Source organism: Coregonus clupeaformis, chromosome 31, assembly GCF_020615455.1.
Source record: "Coregonus clupeaformis isolate EN_2021a chromosome 31, ASM2061545v1, whole genome shotgun sequence".
Classification (NCBI taxonomy): Eukaryota; Metazoa; Chordata; class Actinopteri; order Salmoniformes; family Salmonidae; genus Coregonus; species Coregonus clupeaformis.
The window spans coordinates 17,456,852-17,479,022 of NC_059222.1; the positions used below are offsets into that span (position 1 = coordinate 17,456,852).

General features: G+C 42.8%; 1 protein-coding gene across 2 annotated transcripts; it reads left to right on the top strand.

Moving 5' to 3' along the window:
* Window positions 1-306: 306 nt before the first annotated feature.
* Window positions 307-21,663, top strand: lhcgr (luteinizing hormone/choriogonadotropin receptor). 2 transcript variants are annotated; one of them, XM_041859040.2, is made up of 14 exons: window positions 307-657; window positions 12,322-12,393; window positions 12,511-12,585; window positions 13,075-13,149; window positions 14,165-14,248; window positions 14,518-14,595; window positions 14,790-14,858; window positions 14,980-15,054; window positions 15,162-15,209; window positions 15,569-15,754; window positions 17,792-17,863; window positions 18,832-19,028; window positions 19,466-19,923; window positions 20,337-21,663. In XM_041859040.2, exons 1-14 carry the CDS (start codon window positions 482-484, stop codon window positions 20,889-20,891), a joined length of 2,220 nt encoding a protein of 739 aa, XP_041714974.2. In that variant the 5' UTR covers window positions 307-481; the 3' UTR covers window positions 20,892-21,663. The 2 variants fall into 2 exon arrangements, with proteins under 2 accessions (XP_041714974.2, XP_041714975.2); XM_041859041.2 differs by lacking the exon at window positions 15,162-15,209.
* Window positions 21,664-22,171: the final 508 nt, after the last annotated feature.

The window sequence follows — 22,171 nt, forward strand, 5'->3', positions numbered from 1 at the left end:
TAATATGTTGATATTTAATACTTTGATTTAAGTTATACTGTATCTTGTCTCAGAATAGATACATAGTCAAGTAATGAAGTCATGTTTGAGAGGTAGACTATGAGTAGACACTGTAGGTTAATGCCAGAAAGGCCAGAAAGAACCATGACATCCCTGGACCCTTGCAATCGTTATAATCCTGACAGTTGGCACGTGACGCAGGGAGATTAAGGGGTAGGCGGGACTGGAGAGCACCTGGTGCGCTCGCTTCTGCACAATGCGCTCGTGCCAGTATTTGGAATTTATTGCACAGGCTATCCCTTTGGTGGATAGAGCAATGTCTGTTTCTTCCTCCATTCAAACTTACGCTGCATCAATCCACTGAGTCTGTTCCAACAGAAGGACGTAAATGGTTGTCATCATCATCTTTGCTGCTCCTATGTTGTCCTTGGGATTCCCCGCAATCTTATTGCTTCAATTTGAAAAGTAGGATAATTCAACGATGTGGATATCGCTGTTGTTCCTGCTCTTCCCGTCTGTTTTGCTCTTCTTTGGCTTTGGCTGCCGGTGCACTTCCAGCTTTGTGTGTCCGGGGATCTGCCGGTGTTCCTTCAACACCATTACATGTAACAACATCACGGAGAAGTCCGTTCCAATGAGCGAAAGGGGTCCAAGACTGTAAGTGGTTAATATTACATCTAAGCTGATGAATATTTTGTGGATGGACAGTTTACATAATATTGGTGCGCATTTACGCACGGGTCAAATCAATTGGAACCAGAGCGCATGCATGCAAATACAATGTTAAAATCGTTTAAAAGATTAGGCATGTATGGTGGTGTTCACAAGTGTTCACTTCTGTTATTACTTGCCTTGATAGACTACTATTGGTGTTACTTTCAGAAGATGTAGCGGATAATTGATCAATTACATAAGCCTATGTAATAACGTTTACCAATAACGTTTCCATTGGGTAGGTTGTGAGGGGCACATTATGTTCCAAAGCCTTGTAAGTCTACGAAAACTTGCTTTCTATGCATTGAAAATTCTCAGCAACATCATTTTGGTTTGATTATACCCAACAAGCTCAAGCTACTGAATTTGATGTAATGCTCTGGAACCTTTCTCCAGTCCTTAGAGGCTGACTAAGATACGTTCTGTTTATGCTGTTTCATCCTCAAATCCCTAGGCTCTAAAACACTATTATGGCCAACTTGTGAATTTGGAATTAATTGATTTGGATATGGCTAAATTCAGGTTTCCTATTGTATTCTACACTATTATTTTATATTTCAAACATACTAGCCTCTGTGTGTGTGTGTGTGTGTGTGTGTGTGTGTGTGTGTGTGTGTGTGTGTGTGTGTGTGTGTGTGTGTGTGTGTGTGTGTGTGTGTGTGTGTGTGTGTGTGTGTGTGTGTGGAGCAGGGCCAGGTGATAATTCGAGGTGCCATCTATGGAGAGAAGTCCAAAGCTGCATGTTGTAAATTAGTTCAAAGCAAATCTCTCTTGGCAGAGTATAGAGGCCATCTCCTGCAGTCAAGTTTCCATTAAAGGGATAGTTCAGTTTTCTGAAGTTTAGCATTGCTACATTCTGCAAAATTGTGAGCCAGATTATTCTTGAAATTGCTAAATAACCAGCCAATGGATTTCAAAATGTTTCAGAGGACACAAAAACACCCTATAGAGAAGTCGAAAATAAGCTGAACATCAAAAGTGAACTATCCCTTTAAAGTTGTCTGTCTGTAAGACACATTTTGGCAGACAGACTGTTTATAAAACCCCTATAAGTCTTCTGCCAGATCATTTGCTGAGGTCATTTTTACACAGCAAATTCTCCAGTGTTAAATCAACACTGACGGGTCCACACTTAGTTTAACTAGTGTTAAATTAATGTCTACTTAGTGTAAAGCCTTATTTGCATATTTCCTAGAGTGCCTTGCCTTTCGAGTGAATTGTAGACTTAGCACACATGACTGTATTTGTTAGGGACAGTGACATGGTTGTTGCGTTCATAAATGTTCAGTCCTGTGGCCTTCACCAAGTGAGATCCTAAGTGAATATGTTATCATTAACATTTTATTATTTAGCACAGTAACAAGTATTTAGTAAGGCCTTCTTTTGAGGGCCTAGTTTTACCCTAATACAGTGGCCTGAAACTCATGTTTTTCAGGCCTTGCAAGTCACATTATGATGGCTTGCAAAGTGCTGTGTAATTCTTACTGGAAGCCAGCCATAGTGGGTGTATCCAACATTTTGCATTTTCATTCAACACTGCCTGCATTCAGAATGACTGCCAGATTGGGTAAACTAAGATATGAGACTACCTAAACCATCTAAACTGGAACAACCATTTCAGTAACGGGTGCAATAAGTCCAAGTAACAGATTGTATTTGTTTATAAAAATGTATTTTATTTATATTTGAGTAGCATAATATTAATTAATCAATCAATATACATGCAAAAATATTGATATTGAAACAAACTATTCTAAAAATCAACCTGCAACAGAGCATGCTGGGAAATATGATAATGGTGGGCGTGGTTTGGTTTAAAACTGGTTATTAACACCAACACTGGGGTTCTTTTGAAGGAATGAGTGTTCATTTAACACTTACATAATTCATTTAACACCAGTATGAAAATGTTTACTGAATCCTGTCCAGGCAGTCTTCACAAATGACCATGTTGTACCTTTAAGAGGCTAAAGCTTGCCTAGTTAAATATAGGTTAAATAAAATAATAAAATAAAGCCACAACAAGACCTAATGGAATCAGTTATCTAGTGTTGATTTTTCAGTTTAACATTTCTAGGGTTGATTCAGGAGAACACTATGTTTTTTGTTAGACTCCCCCCTGCAGTGTGTTTGGTAATGAACAAGGTATGATTCACTTCAACCCTTTTCATGAAAAAAGACATTGAGAGGAAGGGTAAGAAAAACATAGTTTATCAAACTCACGCATTTTTACCTTGCACTTGTTAATTTATTCAAGGCTTAATTGCCATTCATTCTCCAAGCTATCAGACAATCACTAGGCCTACGCAATGGGATTTTGTTGTGCATAATTGCTTTTTACATTTACATTTACATTTTAGTCATTTAGCAGACGCTCTTATCCAGAGCGACTTACAGTTAGTGAGTGCACATACATTTTCCTAATATAACAATAGGATTCCAATTACCTTACAGCCTCTACTCCCCACACAACCTCCATCAGCCTCCTTCAGTACGTTTTGAAATTAATCACATTCTGCAAAAGGAAAAAGTGCACTCATTCAATAACATCACACCATCATAATCACAGAAGCAGCAGCAATCTATGAAAGACTAAAGGAAAAAGTACATTTGTCTCCCTGGTCTTTAATGTTTCCTGCTTAGTTTGCTGTGTGTGTGTGTGTGTGTGTGTGTGTGTGTGTGTGTGTGTGTGTGCATGTGTGTGTGGTTAAATTAACTTTAATCCTTTTGGGTTCCAAAAGTCCTCACAAGGATAGTAAAACAAGTGGGGAGATTTTTCCGGTCCCTAAAAGGAAAAATGCTATTTTAGGCTTAGGGGTTAGGTTTAGGGTTAGGGTTATAATTAGGGTTAGAGTTAGAATTAGGGTTAGGGGTTAGGGTTTAGGGGTTAGGATTAGGGTTAGGAGTTAGGGTTAGTTTTAGGGTTAGGGATTTGAGGTTAAGGTCAGGGTTAAGGTTAAGGTTAGGGTTAGATTAAGGGTTAGGGTTAGGTTTAAGGGTGAGGGAAAATAGGATTTTTTGGTCCCCACTTGGATAGTAAAGCCAACGTGTGTGTATGTGAGTGTGTGTGTGTGTGTGTGTGTGTGTGAGTGTGTGAGTGTGTGTGTGTACTTTGCATGCCATTTACTACAAGAGGCCGATCAGACCACATGTGGCCCAGCAGTTAGCTGTAATCTTGTTGGCAGGTTTCAATGCAGAACCTGTTTGCCTAGCATAGACCGCCATTTATCAATCTACATTTGTAGTACTGTGTTTGTGTGTGTACAGTGGGGAAAAAAGTATTTAGTCAGCCACCAATTGTGCAAGTTCTCCCACTTAAAAAGATGAGAGAGGCCTGTAATTTTCATCATAGGTACACGTCAACTGTGACAGACAAAATGAGATATTTTTTTTCCAGAAAATCACATTGTAGGATTTTTTATGAATTTATTTGCAAATTATGGTGGAAAATAAGTATTTGGTCAATAACTAAAGTTTCTCAATACTTTGTTATATACCCTTTGTTGGCAATGACACAGGTCAAACGTTTTCTGTAAGTCTTCACAAGGTTTTCACACACTGTTGCTGGTATTTTGGCCCATTCCTCCATGCAGATCTCCTCTAGAGCAGTGATGTTTTGGGGCTGTCGCTGGGCAACACGGACTTTCAACTCCCTCCAAAGATTTTCTATGGGGTTGAGATCTGGAGACTGGCTAGGCCACTCCAGGACCTTGAAATGCTTCTTACGAAGCCACTCCTTCATTGCCCGGGTGGTGTGTTTGGGATCATTGTCATGCTGAAAGACCCAGCCACGTTTCATCTTCAATGCCCTTGCTGATGGAAGGAGGTTTTCACTCAAAATCTCACGATACATGGCCCCATTCATTCTTTCCTTTACACGGATCAGTCGTCCTGGTCCCTTTGCAGAAAAACAGCCCCAAAGCATGATGTTTCCACCCCCATGCTTCACAGTAGGTATGGTGTTCTTTGGATGCAACTCAGCATTCTTTGTCCTCCAAACACGACGAGTTGAGTTTTTACCAAAAAGTTATATTTTGGTTTCATATGACCATATGACATTCTCCCAATCCTCTTCTGGATCATCCAAATGCACTCTAGCAAATTTCAGACGGGCCTGGACATGTACTGGCTTAAGCAGGGGGACACGTCTGGCACTGCAGGATTTGAGTCCCTGGCGGCGTAGTGTGTTACTGATGGTAGGCTTTGTTACTTTGGTCCCAGCTCTCTGCAGGTCATTCACTAGGTCCCCCCGTGTGTTTCTGGGATTTTTGCTCACCATTCTTGTGATCATTTTGACCCCACGGGGTGAGATCTTGCGTGGAGCCCCAGATCGAGGGAGATTATCAGTGGTCTTGTATGTCTTCCATTTCCTAATAATTGCTCCCACAGTTGATTTCTTCAAACCAAGCTGCTTACCTATTGCAGATTCAGTCTTCCCAGCCTGGTGCAGGTCTACAATTTTGTTTCTGGTGTCCTTTGACAGCTCTTTGGTCTTGGCCATAGTGGAGTTTGGAGTGTGACTGTTTGAGGTTGTGGACAGGTGTCTTTTATACTGATAACAAGTTCAAACAGGTGCCATTAATACAGGTAACGAGTGGAGGACAGAGGAGCCTCTAAAAGAAGAAGTTACAGGTCTGTGAGAGCCAGAAATCTTGCTTGTTTGTAGGTGACCAAATACTTATTTTCCACCATAATTTGCAAATAAATTCATTAAAAAATCCTACAATGTGATTTTCTGGATTTTTTTTTTCTCAATTTGTCTGTCATAGTTGACGTGTACCTATGATGAAAATTACAGGCCTCTCTCATCTTTTTAAGTGGGAGAACTTGCACAATTGGTGGCTGACTAAATACTTTTTTTCCCCACTGTATGTTAGATGCTATTTATACAGAACATTTGTATAAAACCTGTATAAACTATATTTATAACTGTGGAGGCTTCTCAGAGGAGGAAGGGGAGGACCATCCTCAGTGAATTTCATAAAAATAAAGATGGTATAACTTTTAAAAAGTTATCCTTTTTAGATAAAACTATACTAAATATAATCACGTCACCAAATAATTGATTAAAACACACTATTTTGCAAGGAAGGTCTACAGTAGCTTCAACAGCACTCTGTAGGGTAGCACCATGTTGTAGCCGGAGGACAGCTAGCTTCCATCCTCCTCTGGGTACATTGACTTCAATACAAAACCTAGGAGGCTTGTGGTTCTCACCCCCTTCCATAGACTTACACAGTAATTATGACAACTTCCAGAGGACGTCCTCCAACCTATCAGAGCTCTTGCAGCATGAACTGACATTTTGTCCATCCAATCAAAGGATCAGAGAATTAACCTAGTACTGAAAGCATAAACTACAGCTAGCTAGCATTGCAGTGTATAAAATGTGGTGAGTAGTTGACTCAGAGAGAGAAAGACAATGGTTGAACAGTTTTGAACAAATTAATTTCTTCCGAAATGAAGGAGAAACAAGAGAGAAATAGAGAGAGAGATTGTCATATTTTTTTCACTTTCACTTTCACTTACTTAGCTAGCAAATGCAGCTAGCTAGTTTAGCCTACTGAAACACTCTGCTCAAACAGAGGGATGCTATGTTAGCTAGCTGGCTATGACTTTCCAACACAACACTGGAACTCTTCCAAGTCAAAGTAAGCTTTTGTTTTTACTAATTTATTACCACCGGGGCCCGCCGGTGTAACTGCTTACTGACTGTACACTGTAACGTTACTGCATGATTGTAGCGGGTTTACTAACGCGTTAGTTCTATTAGCTATGCTGACTATGACATTACTTTAGCTAATATGGTGACAACAATGTAGGCTGTGTGTAGCGGTTTGGCTTGGAAAGGTTTTTTCACCTGGTCACATACAGCTGATGTGTTGTGCATTGAAGTCCACAAGCGAAAGGAAAGAGGTGAGAGGAGAGCACATAGATGTGAGAAGGAATACAACGTGTCTGCTATAAACAGAAGCAAACGGAACAAAACGAGGATAAACATACCTGAATTTGTCCAAAAGAAACTCTTGTTTGCAACTGTTGGACTAATGATTACACCGTATATCAGCTAGCTACAGGCAAGTCCTCTGTAGCTCAATTGGTAGAGCATGGTGCTTGTAACGCCAGGGTAGTGGGTTCGATCCCCGGGACTACCCATACCAAAAAATGTATGCACGCATGACTATAAGTCGCTGTAGATAAAAGCATCTGCTAAATGGCATATTTTTATTATAAGAGTGTGCAAGACGGTATTGAATGTCACTGTCTGTCACCTCAAATTTGTCTCTCGACTTGTGTGCACCTACTTTGTAAACTTTAATTCATAGGCTAAGTTGTAGCAACCTCATGATGCGTATATACCTCTACTGCCATTCATTCCAATTAGACTGTTTTGGATTTCTCCCTAAACACAATGGTCGGCCATTTTCACCCCATTCTGGAACTGCTGACATAGCCCCCTCTAATAATTATTCCTCAGTGAGATGTGACACTGCTATTCTATGAGGAGCAGAAGGCAAAGTAAAGTAGAACATAGCCCTTTCCTGCAGTCAAATGACCTAGTGGCCTCATGGGTGGAATGTTATTCATATTTTTCATCATTTCTTAATTAATAAACATAATTTTTAAAAACGTGCCGGAAATCCAGTGTTTCTATGTTAAAACGTTTTTGTTATATTTCAGTCTTCTGTGATGTATATAAAGTGTAATATTGGGATGCAAACTCAAAAATAAAAACATTTCAGCTCTATATCTGACATGTTACAAGTGTCTTCTTTTGTTTAAGCCCATAACCATGTGTGTGAGGTGTATAATTGTGTTTCAAAGTAGATTTGTTTAAGACTACCAAGAAACAGTCTGTGTGACTCTGGTTTAGCCCACTGCAGTAAAACGTTAATTACATTTACCAGACGCTCTTATCCAGAGTGACTTACAGGAGCAATTAGGGTTAAGTGCCTTGCTCAAGGACACATTGACAGATTTTTCACCTAGTAGGCTCGGGGATTAGAACCAGCAACCTTTCGGTTACTGGCACAACGCTCTTAACCACTAAGCTACAACAAAGTAGTACTTCAACCCTTTGTGGAGCATACAGTGAGGGAAAAAAGTATTTGATCCCCTGCTGATTTTGTACGTTTGCCCACTGACAAATAAATTGTCAGTCTGTAATTTTAATGGTAGGTTTATTTGAACAGTGAGAGACAGAATAACAACAAAGAAATCCAGAAAAACGCATGTCAACAATGTTATAAATTGATTTGCATTTTAATGAGGGAAATAAGTATTTGACCCCTCTGCAAAACATGACTTAGTACTTGGTGGCAAAACCCTTGTTGGCAATCAGAGTGTATCAGAGAATGACCGACCCAGCACACAAACAGGATGTAATGCGAAATTCCGTTGGCTGCATTTTTTCCTTTGGGGGGGGGGGTTAATTACAAACACCACCTTTCAGCCCGGAGCAAAAAAAGGCTTTGAGAACATCAATGGGATATTTTACTTGAATTTCAGAGAGTTCAGTGACAGTATATATGCACTCCATCATATATACTGTAACAGTAATGGTAAAACGTTTTTCTGTCATGTAACTCATTTCTCAATATACGCTGTGATGACGGGACTATTGGAGAACAAAACCCAGGAAATAATAGAGTATTTATTTTGGTGTCTAGTATAGTAATGTGCGCTATAGCTCTGCTTTCTAACCCATGACCTTTACCTCCAGATCACATTTCTACTATCCTGCACGCATCACAAACAGGTTATTGCATGTGCAGTTTCTATGAGAGTGAAAACCTTCCTTAAGCTTGTTTCTTTGTTGCAATAGTTACCATAATGTTCATTAGATATACAGTAAATATAGTTAGAATAATGTATATAATACTAGTATTGTTTAAAGGGCCAATCTGCAGTTGAAACAATAACAAAGCCGTCACCCGCCTCTGTTTTGGTAAAAAACGGAGGGACGGGAGAAATGTAACCACTCTCAGACAGAGCTATGGATGCCAGGACTGACCCTCCGTGATACAGAGCTATGGATGCCAGGACTGACCCTCCGTGATACAGAGCTATGGATGCCAGGACTGACCCTCCGTGATACAGAGCTATGGATGCCAGGACTGACCCTCCGTGATACAGAGCTATGGATGCCAGGACTGACCCTCTGTGATACAGAGCTATGGATGCCAGGTCTGACCCTCCGTGATACAGAGCTATGGATGCCAGGTCTGACCCTCCGTGATACAGAGCTATGGATGCCAGGACTGACCCTCCGTGATACAGAGCTATGGATGCCAGGACTGACCCTCCGTGATACAGAGCTATGGATGCCAGGACTGACCCTCCGTGATACAGAGCTATGGATGCCAGGACTGACCCTCCGTGATATAAACATAACAGTTTTACCCATGTTTTGAGAGGCTATACAGTGTTTGTTTACAATTACAATGTTAACAAACAGAGTAAAACAAGCTTATATTTCGGGTTCTCATAGGGTATGAGTCCAAAAATGGATGGAGCAACTGCAGATTGCTGCTTTAAGAATTGAGAACAGTACAATTGAAATGAAATAATTATGTTACTTTTATCCTCCTTACAAATATATTATTTATTCTATAATTGGAAACTGGAGCAACTGGTGACCTTTTTTGGACACTGTAACTCTGCATGTCCCTTAAAACATCCCTGTCACTCTGTGGCCAGCAGGACATAGTCACACACGAACACAGGCCAGGCCATCTTATCTTCCTACATAGAGGAAAAAGTTAGCCTCCTGCATGTTCAACTTGGTTTTAGCTTTTTGAATTGGTTGTCATCGGAGAAAAATATAACAGAGTGGAAAATATAATATAGTTGTCACGATCGTTGGAGGAACTGGACCAATGCGCAGCGTGATTTGCGAACATACTTATTTTATTCCACACGAAACAAAACGATAACGTGAAGTCCTTGGTTACAATACAAAACCAACACGGAACAAGATCCCACAAAACACTGTGGAAAACAGGCTGCCTAAGTATGGTTCCCAATCAGAGACAGAAGCAACAGCTGATACTCGTTGCCTCTGATTGAGAACCACCCCGGCCAACCCAGAAACACATGAGCTAGATAATCAACCTAGAACACAAAACACATAGAAACAACACACTCTGGCTCATAATAACAGAGTCCCAGAGCCAGGGCGTGACAGTACCCCCCCCAAAGGCGCGGACTGCGACCGCGCCAAACATAAACCGAACAGGGGAGGGCCGGCTCCGGGCTTGACCACCACCCTCCGTAGCGCCCCTGGTCCGGTCTGGCCCCGCTGGCTGGAGCTGGACTGGACATCGGTGGAGCGGATTGCTTAGGCTCCGATGTGGAGCAGCTGACCGGTACCTGACCAGGCACCGGTGACCCAGGCACGGGCTGTGCCGGACTGACGACGCGCACCACAGGCTTGGTGCGGGGAGCAGGAACGGGCCGGACCGGGCTGACGACGCGCACCACAGGCTTGGTGCGGGGAGCAGGGACGGGCCGAACCGGGCTGACGAAGCGCACCACAGGCTTGGTGCGGGGAGCAGGAACGGGCCGAACCGGGCTGACGATGCACACCACAGGCTTGGTGCGGGGAGCAGGAACGGGCCAGACCAGGCTGACGATGCGCACCCCTGGCTTGGTGCGGGGAGCAGGAACAGGCCGGGCCGGGCTGGCGACGCGCACATTTGGCTTGGTGCGGGGAGCAGGAACAGGCCGGGCCGGGCTGGCGACGCGCACCATTGGCTTGGTGCGGGGAGCAGGAACAGGCCGGGCCGGGCTGGCGACGCGCACCATTGGCTTGGTGCGGGGAGCAGGAACAGGCCGGGCCGGGCTGGCGACGCGCACCATTGGCTTGGCGCGGGGAGCAGGAACAGGCTGGGCCGGGCTGGCGACGTGCACCGTAGGCTTGGTGCGAGAGGCAGGAACAGGCCGGATCGGGCTGGCGACGCGCATCACAGGCTTGGTGCGAGGGACAGGAACTCGCCAATGGCTCCCGTAACCCGGTGGCCTTCTCTCCTCGTCCACTAACTCGCCCCTTATCTGCCTCCAGCAGCCCCGTCGTCCACGGTGTGAGCCCCCCCCTAAAAATGTATTGGGTTTGTCTCTCCCCCGATGCTATGGCCTCCATGGCTCTCGCCAGACTCTCCATCTTCTGCTCCCAAGTCCAACCTCTCTCCTCCTCATGTGGCTTGACCCAGTCGAGGTTGATATCCATTAGATTCACCTCTGGCGTTGGCTCCTGGACACGCTGCTTGACCCAGTCGAGGTGGACATCCATTAGATTCACCTCTGGCGTTGGCTCCTGGACACGCTGCTTGGTCCAGTTATGGTGGGATCTTCTGTCAATGGCTAATGTGGATGTGGTGTAGGAGTCAGGCGCAGGACACAGAAGCTACTTCCAACATACTTTACTAGAGGACACGACAATACAAAGAAAAGGGCCTCAACAAAAACAAGGAGGCGAGCGATTACGCAACAGTGCGCAAAAATACTCCAATGCACAAGAATACGCAAAAGTGCGTCTGGACTCTAAACACAATAGAGCAAAATACCAGCACCTGCGGACAGGCGGAACAAGATCCCACAAAACACTGTGGAAAACAGGCTGCCTAAGTATGGTTCCCAATCAGAGACAACAAGCAACAGCTGATACTCGTTGCCTCTGATTGAGAACCACCCCGGCCAACCCAGAAACACATGAGCTAGATAATCAACCTAGAACACAAAACACATAGAAACAACACACCCTGGCTCAACATAACAGAGTCCCAGAGCCAGGGCGTGACAATAGTAATTGTTGTGAAACATTTATTAACTATTTTCTTCTCGGAAAAGTCATGTGAAATTAGCTAATGTTTGGTGCATAATGCAGTAAATACTGTATTTTTAGATGAAATAAAATCAAGAATCAGTTATGAAAAGAGCATCATGCTATAATCATTTGTCTGTATATTGCAGGTTTCATTTCCATATATTTAGGCCTTGTTTCGGTTGTGTGTGTGTGTTGGTGTCCCCGAGTGGCGCAGTGGTCTAAGGCACTGCAGCGCAGTGCTAGCTGTGCCACTAGAGATCCTGGTTCAAATCCAGGCTCTGTCGTAACCGGCCGCGACCGGGAGACCCATGGGGCGGCGCACAATTGGCCCAGGGTAGGGGAGGGAATGGCCGGCAGGGGTGTAGCTCAGTTGGTAGAGCATGGCGTTTGCAACGCCATGGTTGTGGGTTTGATTCCCACGGGGGGCCAGTATAAAAAAATAATGTATGCACTTAACTGTAAGTCGCTCTGGATAAGAGCGTCTGCTAAATGACTAAAATGTTGGTGTGAGTGTGTGTTTACTGAAGAGGACAACAGATATGTGTGTGGCTGAGTGGAAGACCTTGAACAATGAGTTATTACCAGGACAACTTCACACAGGGAATTCTTTCAGGAACACACACTTCCTTGACTGTTAACAAAATGTCTTATTTAACTCACTAAAAGAAAACACATACTAATGTATTGCATTAAAGATTGTTTCCTTTTTTATGGTCTGTCAAATAGTTTAAAAGTACAATTTTATATAATATTGTCTTTCTGACTGTTCCCATACTTCCCAGGGTCCTGAACCATCTCTCTATGAACGCTATAGCCAGCCACTCCTTTGACGGTCTGAGAAGAGTCCAGCATATGTGAGTATCAAATATCAATCTGGGGTTGATGCATATCAATTCAATCACTTTTTGACCACACTCCTTTTGATTACGAATTGTTCAAAATAACCTGTTTTTGCTTGGTGCGTCTTTTAGAGAAATTGGTCAAAGTGTCGCCTTGGAAACCATAGAGACCCTTGCGTTCAACAACCTTCTGGACCTCAATGAAATGTGAGTGTGCTCCCCCCAGGGGTAGAAAATGGATCCTCATAGAAAGAGTTTAGTCTGCTTTCTTGTATGGGCTGATCTTTTTTTCAAGACGGTGTTCTAGATTTGCAGGTGATGTTTGTGACGTTAAGTAATATGTCATTGCAAGTGACGTATAACTAATATGTCAGCTTGGGTGACATACAGTATAACTACAATGATTAAACGTCACTATACATTTACATTTTAGTCATTCAGCAGACGCTCTTATCCAGAGCGACTTACAGATAGTGAGTGCATACATTTTTCATACTGGCCCCCCGTGGGAAACGAATCCACAACCCTGGTGTTGCAAGCGCCATGCTCTACCAACTGAGCTACAGGGGACCACTATTGTGACGTTTTCTACTGAGCCCATGTTGCGAATATATAAAAGGGACTGGCTGAAATCAGGCGGGTCCTGTATGTCAGATGTGTGCTGTATGTGACGTCATATACATTTTTGTTTTGCAGCTTCATTAAGAACACACGGAGCCTGGTGCACATCGCTCGAAGGACGTTCAACAACCTTCCTAAGCTGCGTTATCTGTGAGAGGCCTTCTGAACTTTAAGAGATACCAGATACCATACCGTACTATACTATGTTTGTGTCTCAAATGGCACCCTATTCCCTTTATAGTCCACTACTTTGTATTCCCTTTATAGTCCACTACTTTGTATTCCCTTTATAGTCCACTACTTTGTATTCCCTTATAGGGCTCTGGTCAAAAGTAGAGCACTATAAAGGCAATAGGGTGCCATTTGGCACGCAGCCTATCTCTCTCTCTGCATAGTGAGGGCTCGTTCCTCTCTAGATAATACTACTAGTCTGGTTTATTCATTCACATACTTTCTCATACTCTGCTACAACATACATGTTGACACTTTGACTTCACAATAGTTCATTTCAGTTCAGTAAATCTTTATTGTTCCCAGTGTGTACAAAACATTATGAACACCTGCTCTTTCCATGACATAGACTGACCAGGTGAATCCAGGTGGAAGCTATGATCCCTTATTGATGTCACTTGTTAAATCTACTTCAATCAGTGTAGATGAAGGGGAGGAGACAGGTTAAAGAAGGATGTTTAAGCCTTGAGACAATTGAGACATGGATTGTGTATGCGTGCCATTCAGAGGGTGATTGGGAAAGACAAAATATTTAAGTGCCTTTGAACGGGGTATGGTAGTAGGTGCCAAGCGCACCGGTTTGAGTGTGTCAAGAACTGCTGCTGGGTTTTTCACGCTCAACAGTTTTCCGTGTGTATCAAGAATGGTCCACCACCCAAATTACATCTGTGGGAGGCATTGGAGTCAACATGGGCCAGCATCCCTGTGGAACGCTTTTGACACCTTGTAGTCAATGCTCTGACGAATTGAGGCTGTTCTGAGGGAAAAAGGGGGGAGGTGTTCCTAATGTTTTGTACACTCAGCGTATATTGTACATAAAATACATAGAAACCATATGATACAACATACATAAGCAAGACCTCAGTAAGGTAACGCAAATAGGTTATTATTGTGTTATGAAGTAATGTAATACAGTCTTGTTATGCATTAACAGGAGTATATCCAACACTGGGATAACAGTGTTCCCTGACATGACTTCTATCCATTCTCTGGAACCTTGGAACCAAAATTTTGTCTTGTAAGTATGTGAGAAAAAAAAGAGGTGCTCCGACAACATGAGAAGAGGTGCTGCCTTAAATCCTAGTGGAGTCCATAAGAGGTAGAGGTGCGACACTCTCCATTAAAACAATTATTTTTATTAGAAATTCATTAAAAACACTGTGACTTTCATCAGACAGAGTCTTGTAAGTATGGGTCAGTGTTGTTGAAGGGCTTGTCGACACTGTTGAAAAGTAAATATAGGTCTAAACAGTATTATATCAACTTAATCCACATTTTGTCTTACAGGGATATCTGTGACAATCTCTATCTTCTGACAATACCAGAAAATGCTTTCGTTGGCATGACAACTGAATATACTGCAATGTAAGTACTGTGTTATTATAATGGGTAGGCCTACTTTTTCCAATCCAAAGGAGAATATAGTCCTAAAAACCTGAAGTGTGAAAATGATATTGCTATACTGAATGACATTTAAAGTCACTAACTCTCATTATTGCCTACTCCGGATCTGGGATCTAGGCCCCTTTGGTGTTAACATTGTTTTCTCTCTATTCCAGGAACCTGTTCAACAACGGCATTAGAGAAATACAAGACTATGCCTTTAATGGGACCAAGATAAATAAATTGTACTATTGTACATACTTTTAACATTTCCAAAAAAATGTTTTACAATGATAGCAAATTACTAAATAAACCTGTATCAATAAATAATGCTATTTACATCTACTTTGTTTTATGTGTTCTCAGGGTTTTAAAGAATAACCGAAACCTCAGAGTGATCCATAGGGAAGCTTTTAAAGGAGCGGTGGGCCCTAGGATACTGTAAGTGACATGCTTAAAGTCTATCATTATTTGATCATTATTCTATGTATGCTTTATTTAGACAGGTTATCACAAGATAATCTGAAGTCATGGTAACCTTCCCACAGCTGCAGGAATCAACTACACATACTAGAAAGGCATGCAGTACACACACTGTAAGTCACTGTAGAAGTTGAAAATCTATCTAATGCATTGGTATATGTAATAACCTCAATACCCTCTGTATCCTCTGTACTGAGTGAGTGAGTGAGTGAGTGAGTGAGTGAATGAGTGAGTGAGTGAGTGAGTGAGTGAGTGAGTGAGTGAGTGAGTGAGTGAGTGAATGAGTGAGTGAGTGTGTGAGTGAATGAGTGAGTGAGTGAGTTACGATTATGACAGTTCCCATCCATTCTGAACCATTTGCCATGTCTGTAATTAGAGCTCTGATGAATGAGTGAGTGAGTTCATTAGTGAATGAGAGAATTCATTAATTAATATCTTTATTATGATTGTGTTTTGGCTGTATGTTTTCCAGAGATGTCTCGTCAACGGCGATAGAGACTTTGCCGTCCCATGGCCTAGATTCTGTTGTGGAGCTGGTTGCCCGTACAGCCTACGGCCTAAAGAGACTACCCCCTTTCATGGGTCTGGGGACCCTAGAGAAGGCACACCTCACCTACAACAGCCACTGCTGTGCCCTTCTCACCTGGGACACACACAGGTGGCATATCCCATTCACACCAGAGGAGGCTGGTGGGAGGAGCTATAGGAGTAATGGCTGGAATGGAATCAATGGAATGGTATCAAGCACATCAAACATATGGAAACCACATGTTTGACTCTGTTCCATTTATTCCATTCCAGCCATTACAATGAGCCCTTCCTCCTATAGCTCCTCCAACTACCCTCTTCTGATTCACACCAGGAGCGAGCGTCACAGGCGGAGTTTGAACCTGGGTCTCCCACGGGAGAAACCAGCATCTTGGCCATTAGACCAAGAGGAAACGTCCTTTTGGGCCGAGGGACAGTGATTTCAGCTATTCGAGGGATATAACTAGTAATTAAGTGGGCTATTCCTGGTAGAAGTTTGGAATTAATGAGACTATAGTCTTCAATGCCCTTCAAATGAATCCCATGAATTGTTTACAGGATGCAGCTTGAGTCAGTCTCTAGGGCATGGGTTAAAGATAATGTAATCTCAGAACCCAAAACCAAATAGTGTTTGCTGGCCAGCTAGCAGTCTATCACCAGAGACTAAATATATTGTATCTCATTTGAGGTTGGGGGCCCCGGTGCATGTTCCCTGCGTGCCTGTTTGGTAATCCGGCCCTGTGTGTGTGTGTGTGTGTGTGTGTGTGTGTGTGTGTGTGTGTGACTCGGTTCTCATGCCACTCTTCTTATTGCTGTTAACCAAATCAAATTTTTATGTCCTAATATAAGTGATACTCTACCACTGCTTTGTGTTAATGTCTTGAGAATCAAAAACATATGTCTCTCCGACTGACTGTTTCCCCAAAGCACATCAGCACAAGATCAAAGCATGACCACGTTGCAGTTCCCCTGGAGACAGGCAGCAAGAGGTCAGGGGGCCCACAGATAGCATATGATAACAAAACGTGTAGAATTGCAGAAAATGTGCTTTAAAACTGCAACATGTTCTCTCAGCCTCATGGCAAAATGTGTATAATAGCATTATAAAACTGCCAATTTTTCTCGCTGCAAAATGTGTTGAAATGAAGGAGGTCGGTGCTGCACACACACACACACACACACACGCATACACACACACACATACAGTTGTGTTTTCATGAAATGTCAATACTTTTTGTAGTGTGCATTCTTTTCCCATATAAATATATATATTTTCCTTAACCCCTAACCCTAAACCTAACCCTAATACTTAACCTAACCCTAACCTTATACCCAAAAACCCTAAGCCTAACCCTAACCCAAAAACCCCCCTAACCCCAAAACCCTTAAGCATAAAATAGCATTTGAACAAATTCAGGACCTGAAAAAGGTTATTGTTTTCCTACCTTTTCAGGACATTAAGGTGAAATGATAGGACATTGGGGTCCTGATAATATAGGAAAACAAGTGCACACACCCACACCCACACCCACACCCACACCCACACCCACACCCACACCCACACCCACACCCACACACACACACACACACACACACACCCTCACACACACCCACACCCACACCCACACACACACCCACACCCACACCCACACCCACACCCACACCCACACCCACACCCACCCCACACCCACACCCACACCCACACCCACACCCACACCCACACACACACACACACACACACACACACACACACACCCTCACACACACCCACACCCACACCCACACCCACACCCACCCCACACCCACACCCACACACACACTTTGTCTCTCTCTTTCTCTTTCTCCCGCGCTCTCTCTCTCTTTTACTGTAATCATTCAAGCTCACAGGCCTAACAACATAGGATCATAAATGGGAACAATATCTGTTTCAGTCTGTTGCAGTTTATCAATGAGGTTCACAATGAAATCAAGACCAGACACTCATGGTAGTAGGCTCCAAATATAGAGATGGAAAAGAGAGAGCACCTCCTATCTTTGCGATCATGGCTTCTGTGACGGCATGGGCAGTGCCATTGTGGGCTATCTTGTGGCAAGTGTGCCGTCTACACATCTCTATGGCTCCAAGCTGATTTTGAACACATATTTGATTTACCTCTATCTCCTCTAGGGATTCTCCAATCAATGCAGCACGACATAATGGATCTAGGCCTGCGTATTGCGATCACAGTCCGTCTGAAAAGTGAGGTTTCATTTCCTTCTTTGTTTGCTACTTCAGTAGTTTAAATGTCCAGTGCAGCCATTTTTATCTCAATATCAATTCATTTCTGGTTAACAATTAAGCACCTTATTGTGATTGTTTTAAATTACAATTGTCAAAAATAATCAAAAAAGCTTCTTAGCAAAGGGCAATTTCTCAAGCAAGAATTTTGAGTGGGGAGGGGAAAACTGACAATTAGCTATTTATTGGCAGAGAGGTTTGGAACTCTCTTTCTTATTGATTTATTAACTAATTTACCGCATGGTGATGTCACAATGGAAGGCCAAAACTGAAATTTCAGGCAGTCTTTTCAAACAGCTCTTACACTAAAAGGGCATTATCATCATTTTCACAATTGTACAGTATTACTCCAACCTCATAATGTGGAAATATATATTAAACACAGGAAAATCACATTTTTGACTGCACCTTTAAAAACTCAAAAGTCTGAGTTCCCCAAATAATTATTCATTACATCATAGAATTGCTAAGTTTGTAGATTCATCCATTTTGACTTAGAGACATCTTCACTGAAGGTGCCTTATTTGCCTAATTCCTAATTTGAGTAATGAATCATCTACTGATTATGACTTTTCAGGGAGCCCAGTTAAACTATCTGATTGGAAATGCCACTACCTGTCTGAACTTTAGTGAACTGTTTTTCATCCAGTCCTGAAATACTAGTGACACATCCTGATCAATCATGACCTTTCAGTCATGACCTTTCATCTCTCCACCTTTGAACTATGGAAACAGGTTTTTCTATCTAGCCAATGGACTGTAGCCTCATATTACCAGACTCATTTATGTAAGTACGTGAGATCCGGCTGGCTCACGAAGCTAAATGCATTGGTCTTCAGTCTAAAAGAAATGTCAATATAATTATACAGTCATAAAACTTTAGTGACCATTGACCTGTTCTTTACAGCTCTCGCTTCCTGTACCACCAGGTCTCCAGGTGTTATGGTGGATTCATCCGACACATCCCTACTGGTGGAAATACCTGGAATAACCGAAGATGTTGATTATGAGTCCTACGGGGGTGTGGATTTCCAGTATCCAGAACTAGGGTTATATTGTCAGACCAGACCAACCCTCCAGTGCACACCAGAGGCTGACGCCTTTAACCCGTGTGAAGACATAGCAGGTAGAATCAAGAATTGCTGCGCTCAACTCATCTTAGTCCCTAAGCAAAAGTATTTGGGTGCAGGGTTAAAAATACATAAACTGGGGAAGGAAAACCCTAATTCACTGTAATAGTCTTAAGACGTTTTAATGTTCTTTTAAGCAGTCAAGCGGTCAAACAAACGGACATGTTTCGGCAACAGCCTTTTTCAGCGTTGAAAGAACAGTAGGCCTAGGCATGATGCACCCATATACAGAGATGACATCACTTTGTCGTACTGTCTCCTTTCCACTGTTATTTTACTGTTGTTTTACTATCTTAGTTATTTCTTAATTTTATTTTTGTTTAATTTTATATAATTTTGTTACGCACCATTAAATGCATTTTCTGTAAGAAATGTGTTATACAAATCAAGTTTGATTGATTGAGTTTGACTGATTTTCCCATGTTAACTCCAGGTTTCAGTTTTCTCAGAGTCGCCATCTGGTTCATCAACATCCTGGCGATCGCCGGCAACCTGACGGTCCTCCTCATCTTCTTCTTCAGCAGATGTAAACTCACCGTGCCACGCTTCCTCATGTGTCACCTGGCCTTTGCTGACTTCTGCATCGGTGTCTACCTCCTCATGATTGCCGTAGTTGACCTCCGCACCCGAGGCCACTACAGTGAGCACGCCATCGATTGGCAGACGGGGGCGGATTGTAGTGCGGCGGGCTTCCTGTCTGTGTTCGGTGGGGAGCTGTCGGTGTACACGTTGTCGACTATCACTCTGGAGCGCTGGCATACGATAACTCATGCCTTGCAGCTGGAGAAGAGGCTAGGCCTGGCGCAGGCTGCTGGCATCATGGCTGGAGGGTGGTTGATCTGTCTGGGGATGGCCATGCTCCCCCTGGTGGGGGTCAGTAGCTACAGCAGGGTATATGATACACTATGTACTATTAAAAGAAAAACACCAGAACCATGGACGGCAGAGCGTACCTAGTGCTTCTGAAAAGAATAGCGGCCAACATTTTCTGTTCATTTTCCAATTATTCTACATGTTGAATCCACACAAATAGCCACCACTAGTCTGCACCCAGCAGGTGCTTGCTATAACACACCGCGGCGACAGGAAGTGATGGCCATCCATTGTTGTCGCTATGACACATCGCGGCAACAGCAAGCGATGACTGTCCATTGTTGTGTTTAAAACACACTGCGACGACAGCAAGCGATGGCCGTCCATCGTTCTGGGGTGCTCTTTACATTATTGTCCCAGAGAAGAAAATTGGTTAGGACACTTTTTTTCAGTACTGCTGTATACAAAATAACACAATAAATATATTCCAGGTGAGTATGTGCCTTCCCATGGACATCAAGACTCCTCTGGCCCAGGCCTTCATCCTCCTGCTCCTCCTCTTCAACGTGGGGGCGTTCCTGGTGGTCTGTGTCTGCTACGTTCTCATCTACCTGGCAGTACGGAACCCCCAGTTACCCGGCCGCAGCGCAGACGCCAAGATCGCTAAGCGCATGGCTGTCCTCATCTTCACAGACCTCCTCTGCATGGCGCCCATCTCATTCTTCGCTATATCCGCAGCCTTTAAGGTTCCGCTCATCACTGTCACCAACTCCAAGATACTCCTGGTGCTGTTCTTTCCTATCAATTCCTGTGCCAACCCTTTCCTCTATGCCATCTTTACTAAAGCTTTCAGGAAAGATGTCTATCTGTTACTGAGTAACATGGGCTGCTGCGAGAGTAAAACTAATATGTACCGGATGAAGGCCTATTGCTCTGAGAATGTGGTGAAGAGTCGTTCTGGGAACAAGGGCACTCTGCTTTGTACAACACTAAGGATGGACCCTCTGCCACTGCAGAGCCAACAGCTGAAAGATGATGGAGATTAGGGGACAATCTGAAATGGCACCGTATTCCCTAGAGGCTAAATCGAATGCTCTATATAGGTTATAGGATGCCATTTGTGACGCAGCCCAAAACTGAACCTGAAATAAATATTTCAAAGAGGATGAAGATTAGACTAATCTTTTTTATTTTGTTCTATTCATTATCATCAACAACATCAACAAGTAATACAGGATTTTGTAGTGCAATTCACTGGTTCCTACATTCTTACTGGGTTGGGGGAGGTATTGTTCAGTTGGGAAGTTTATTTAACTGGGTCCTACAGTAGAACCAGGATTGTCTGCAATTTGCTGTAAATCAAAGAGACGGTAAACAATTTTGAACGTTTGAACTCCAATGTAATTCTCATATGGCTAAATGTGTAATTCAACCAAATTTTATTTAAATAAAAAAACATTTTCTGTTGGCATCCCAGACTTCCTTGGTGAATCAATGCTACAGTATGTACATGTTTTGTAACAGAATAACTATTCGAATATATATATACATATGTATTTATTTTACATTTGGAAAAGAGTCATATGGAATATCGGCAAGCAGAGGCTGTCAAAGGCTGTCTGTAGACCATTAGAATGAGAAGAGTGTCCACAGACAGTGGTTAGACCAAGTGTAAACCAGCCTTGCATTTCCCATCATGTCTATTTTGCTTGAATAGCAGTACTATGCTCAATAGTCAAATGGCGGCGCACATACAGTACCAGTCAAAAGATTGAACACACCTACTCATTCAAGGGTTTTTCTTTATTTTTGATATTTTCTACATTGTAGAATAATAGTGAAGACAACAAAACGATGAAATAACACATATGGAATCATGTAGTAACCCAAAAAGTGTTAAACAAATCAAAATATATTTTATATTTGAGATTCTTCAAATAGCCACCCTTTGCCTATATGACAGCTTTGCACACTCTTGGCACCGGTTTGGGTGTGTCAACTACTGCAATGCTGCTGTGTTTTTCACGTCAACAGTTTCCTGTGTGTATCAAGAATGGTCGACCACCCAAAGGACATCTAGCCAACTTGACACAACTGTGGGAAGCATTGGAGTCAATATGGGCCAGCATCCCTGTGGAACACTTTCGACATCTTGTAGAGTCCATGCCCAGACGAATTGAGGCTGTTCTGAGGGCAAAAAGGGCTGCAACTCAATATTAGGAAGGTGTTCCTAATGTTTTGTACACTCAGTGTATGTTCATGTTGCACACTCTTCACAACTGCTGCTACCAGACTCTTATTTACTATTGATAATACTGCACAATTT

Coding starts and splice junctions, on each gene's coding strand:
- lhcgr (XM_041859040.2), top strand. CDS start 482: ATGTGGATATCGCTGTTGTTCCTGCTCTTCCCGTCTGTTTTGCTCTTC. Junction 13,150..14,164: donor CTTCCTAAGCTGCGTTATCT/GTGAGAGGCCTT, acceptor ATGCATTAACAG/GAGTATATCCAACACTGGGA. Junction 15,210..15,568: donor AGGCATGCAGTACACACACT/GTAAGTCACTGT, acceptor TATGTTTTCCAG/AGATGTCTCGTCAACGGCGA.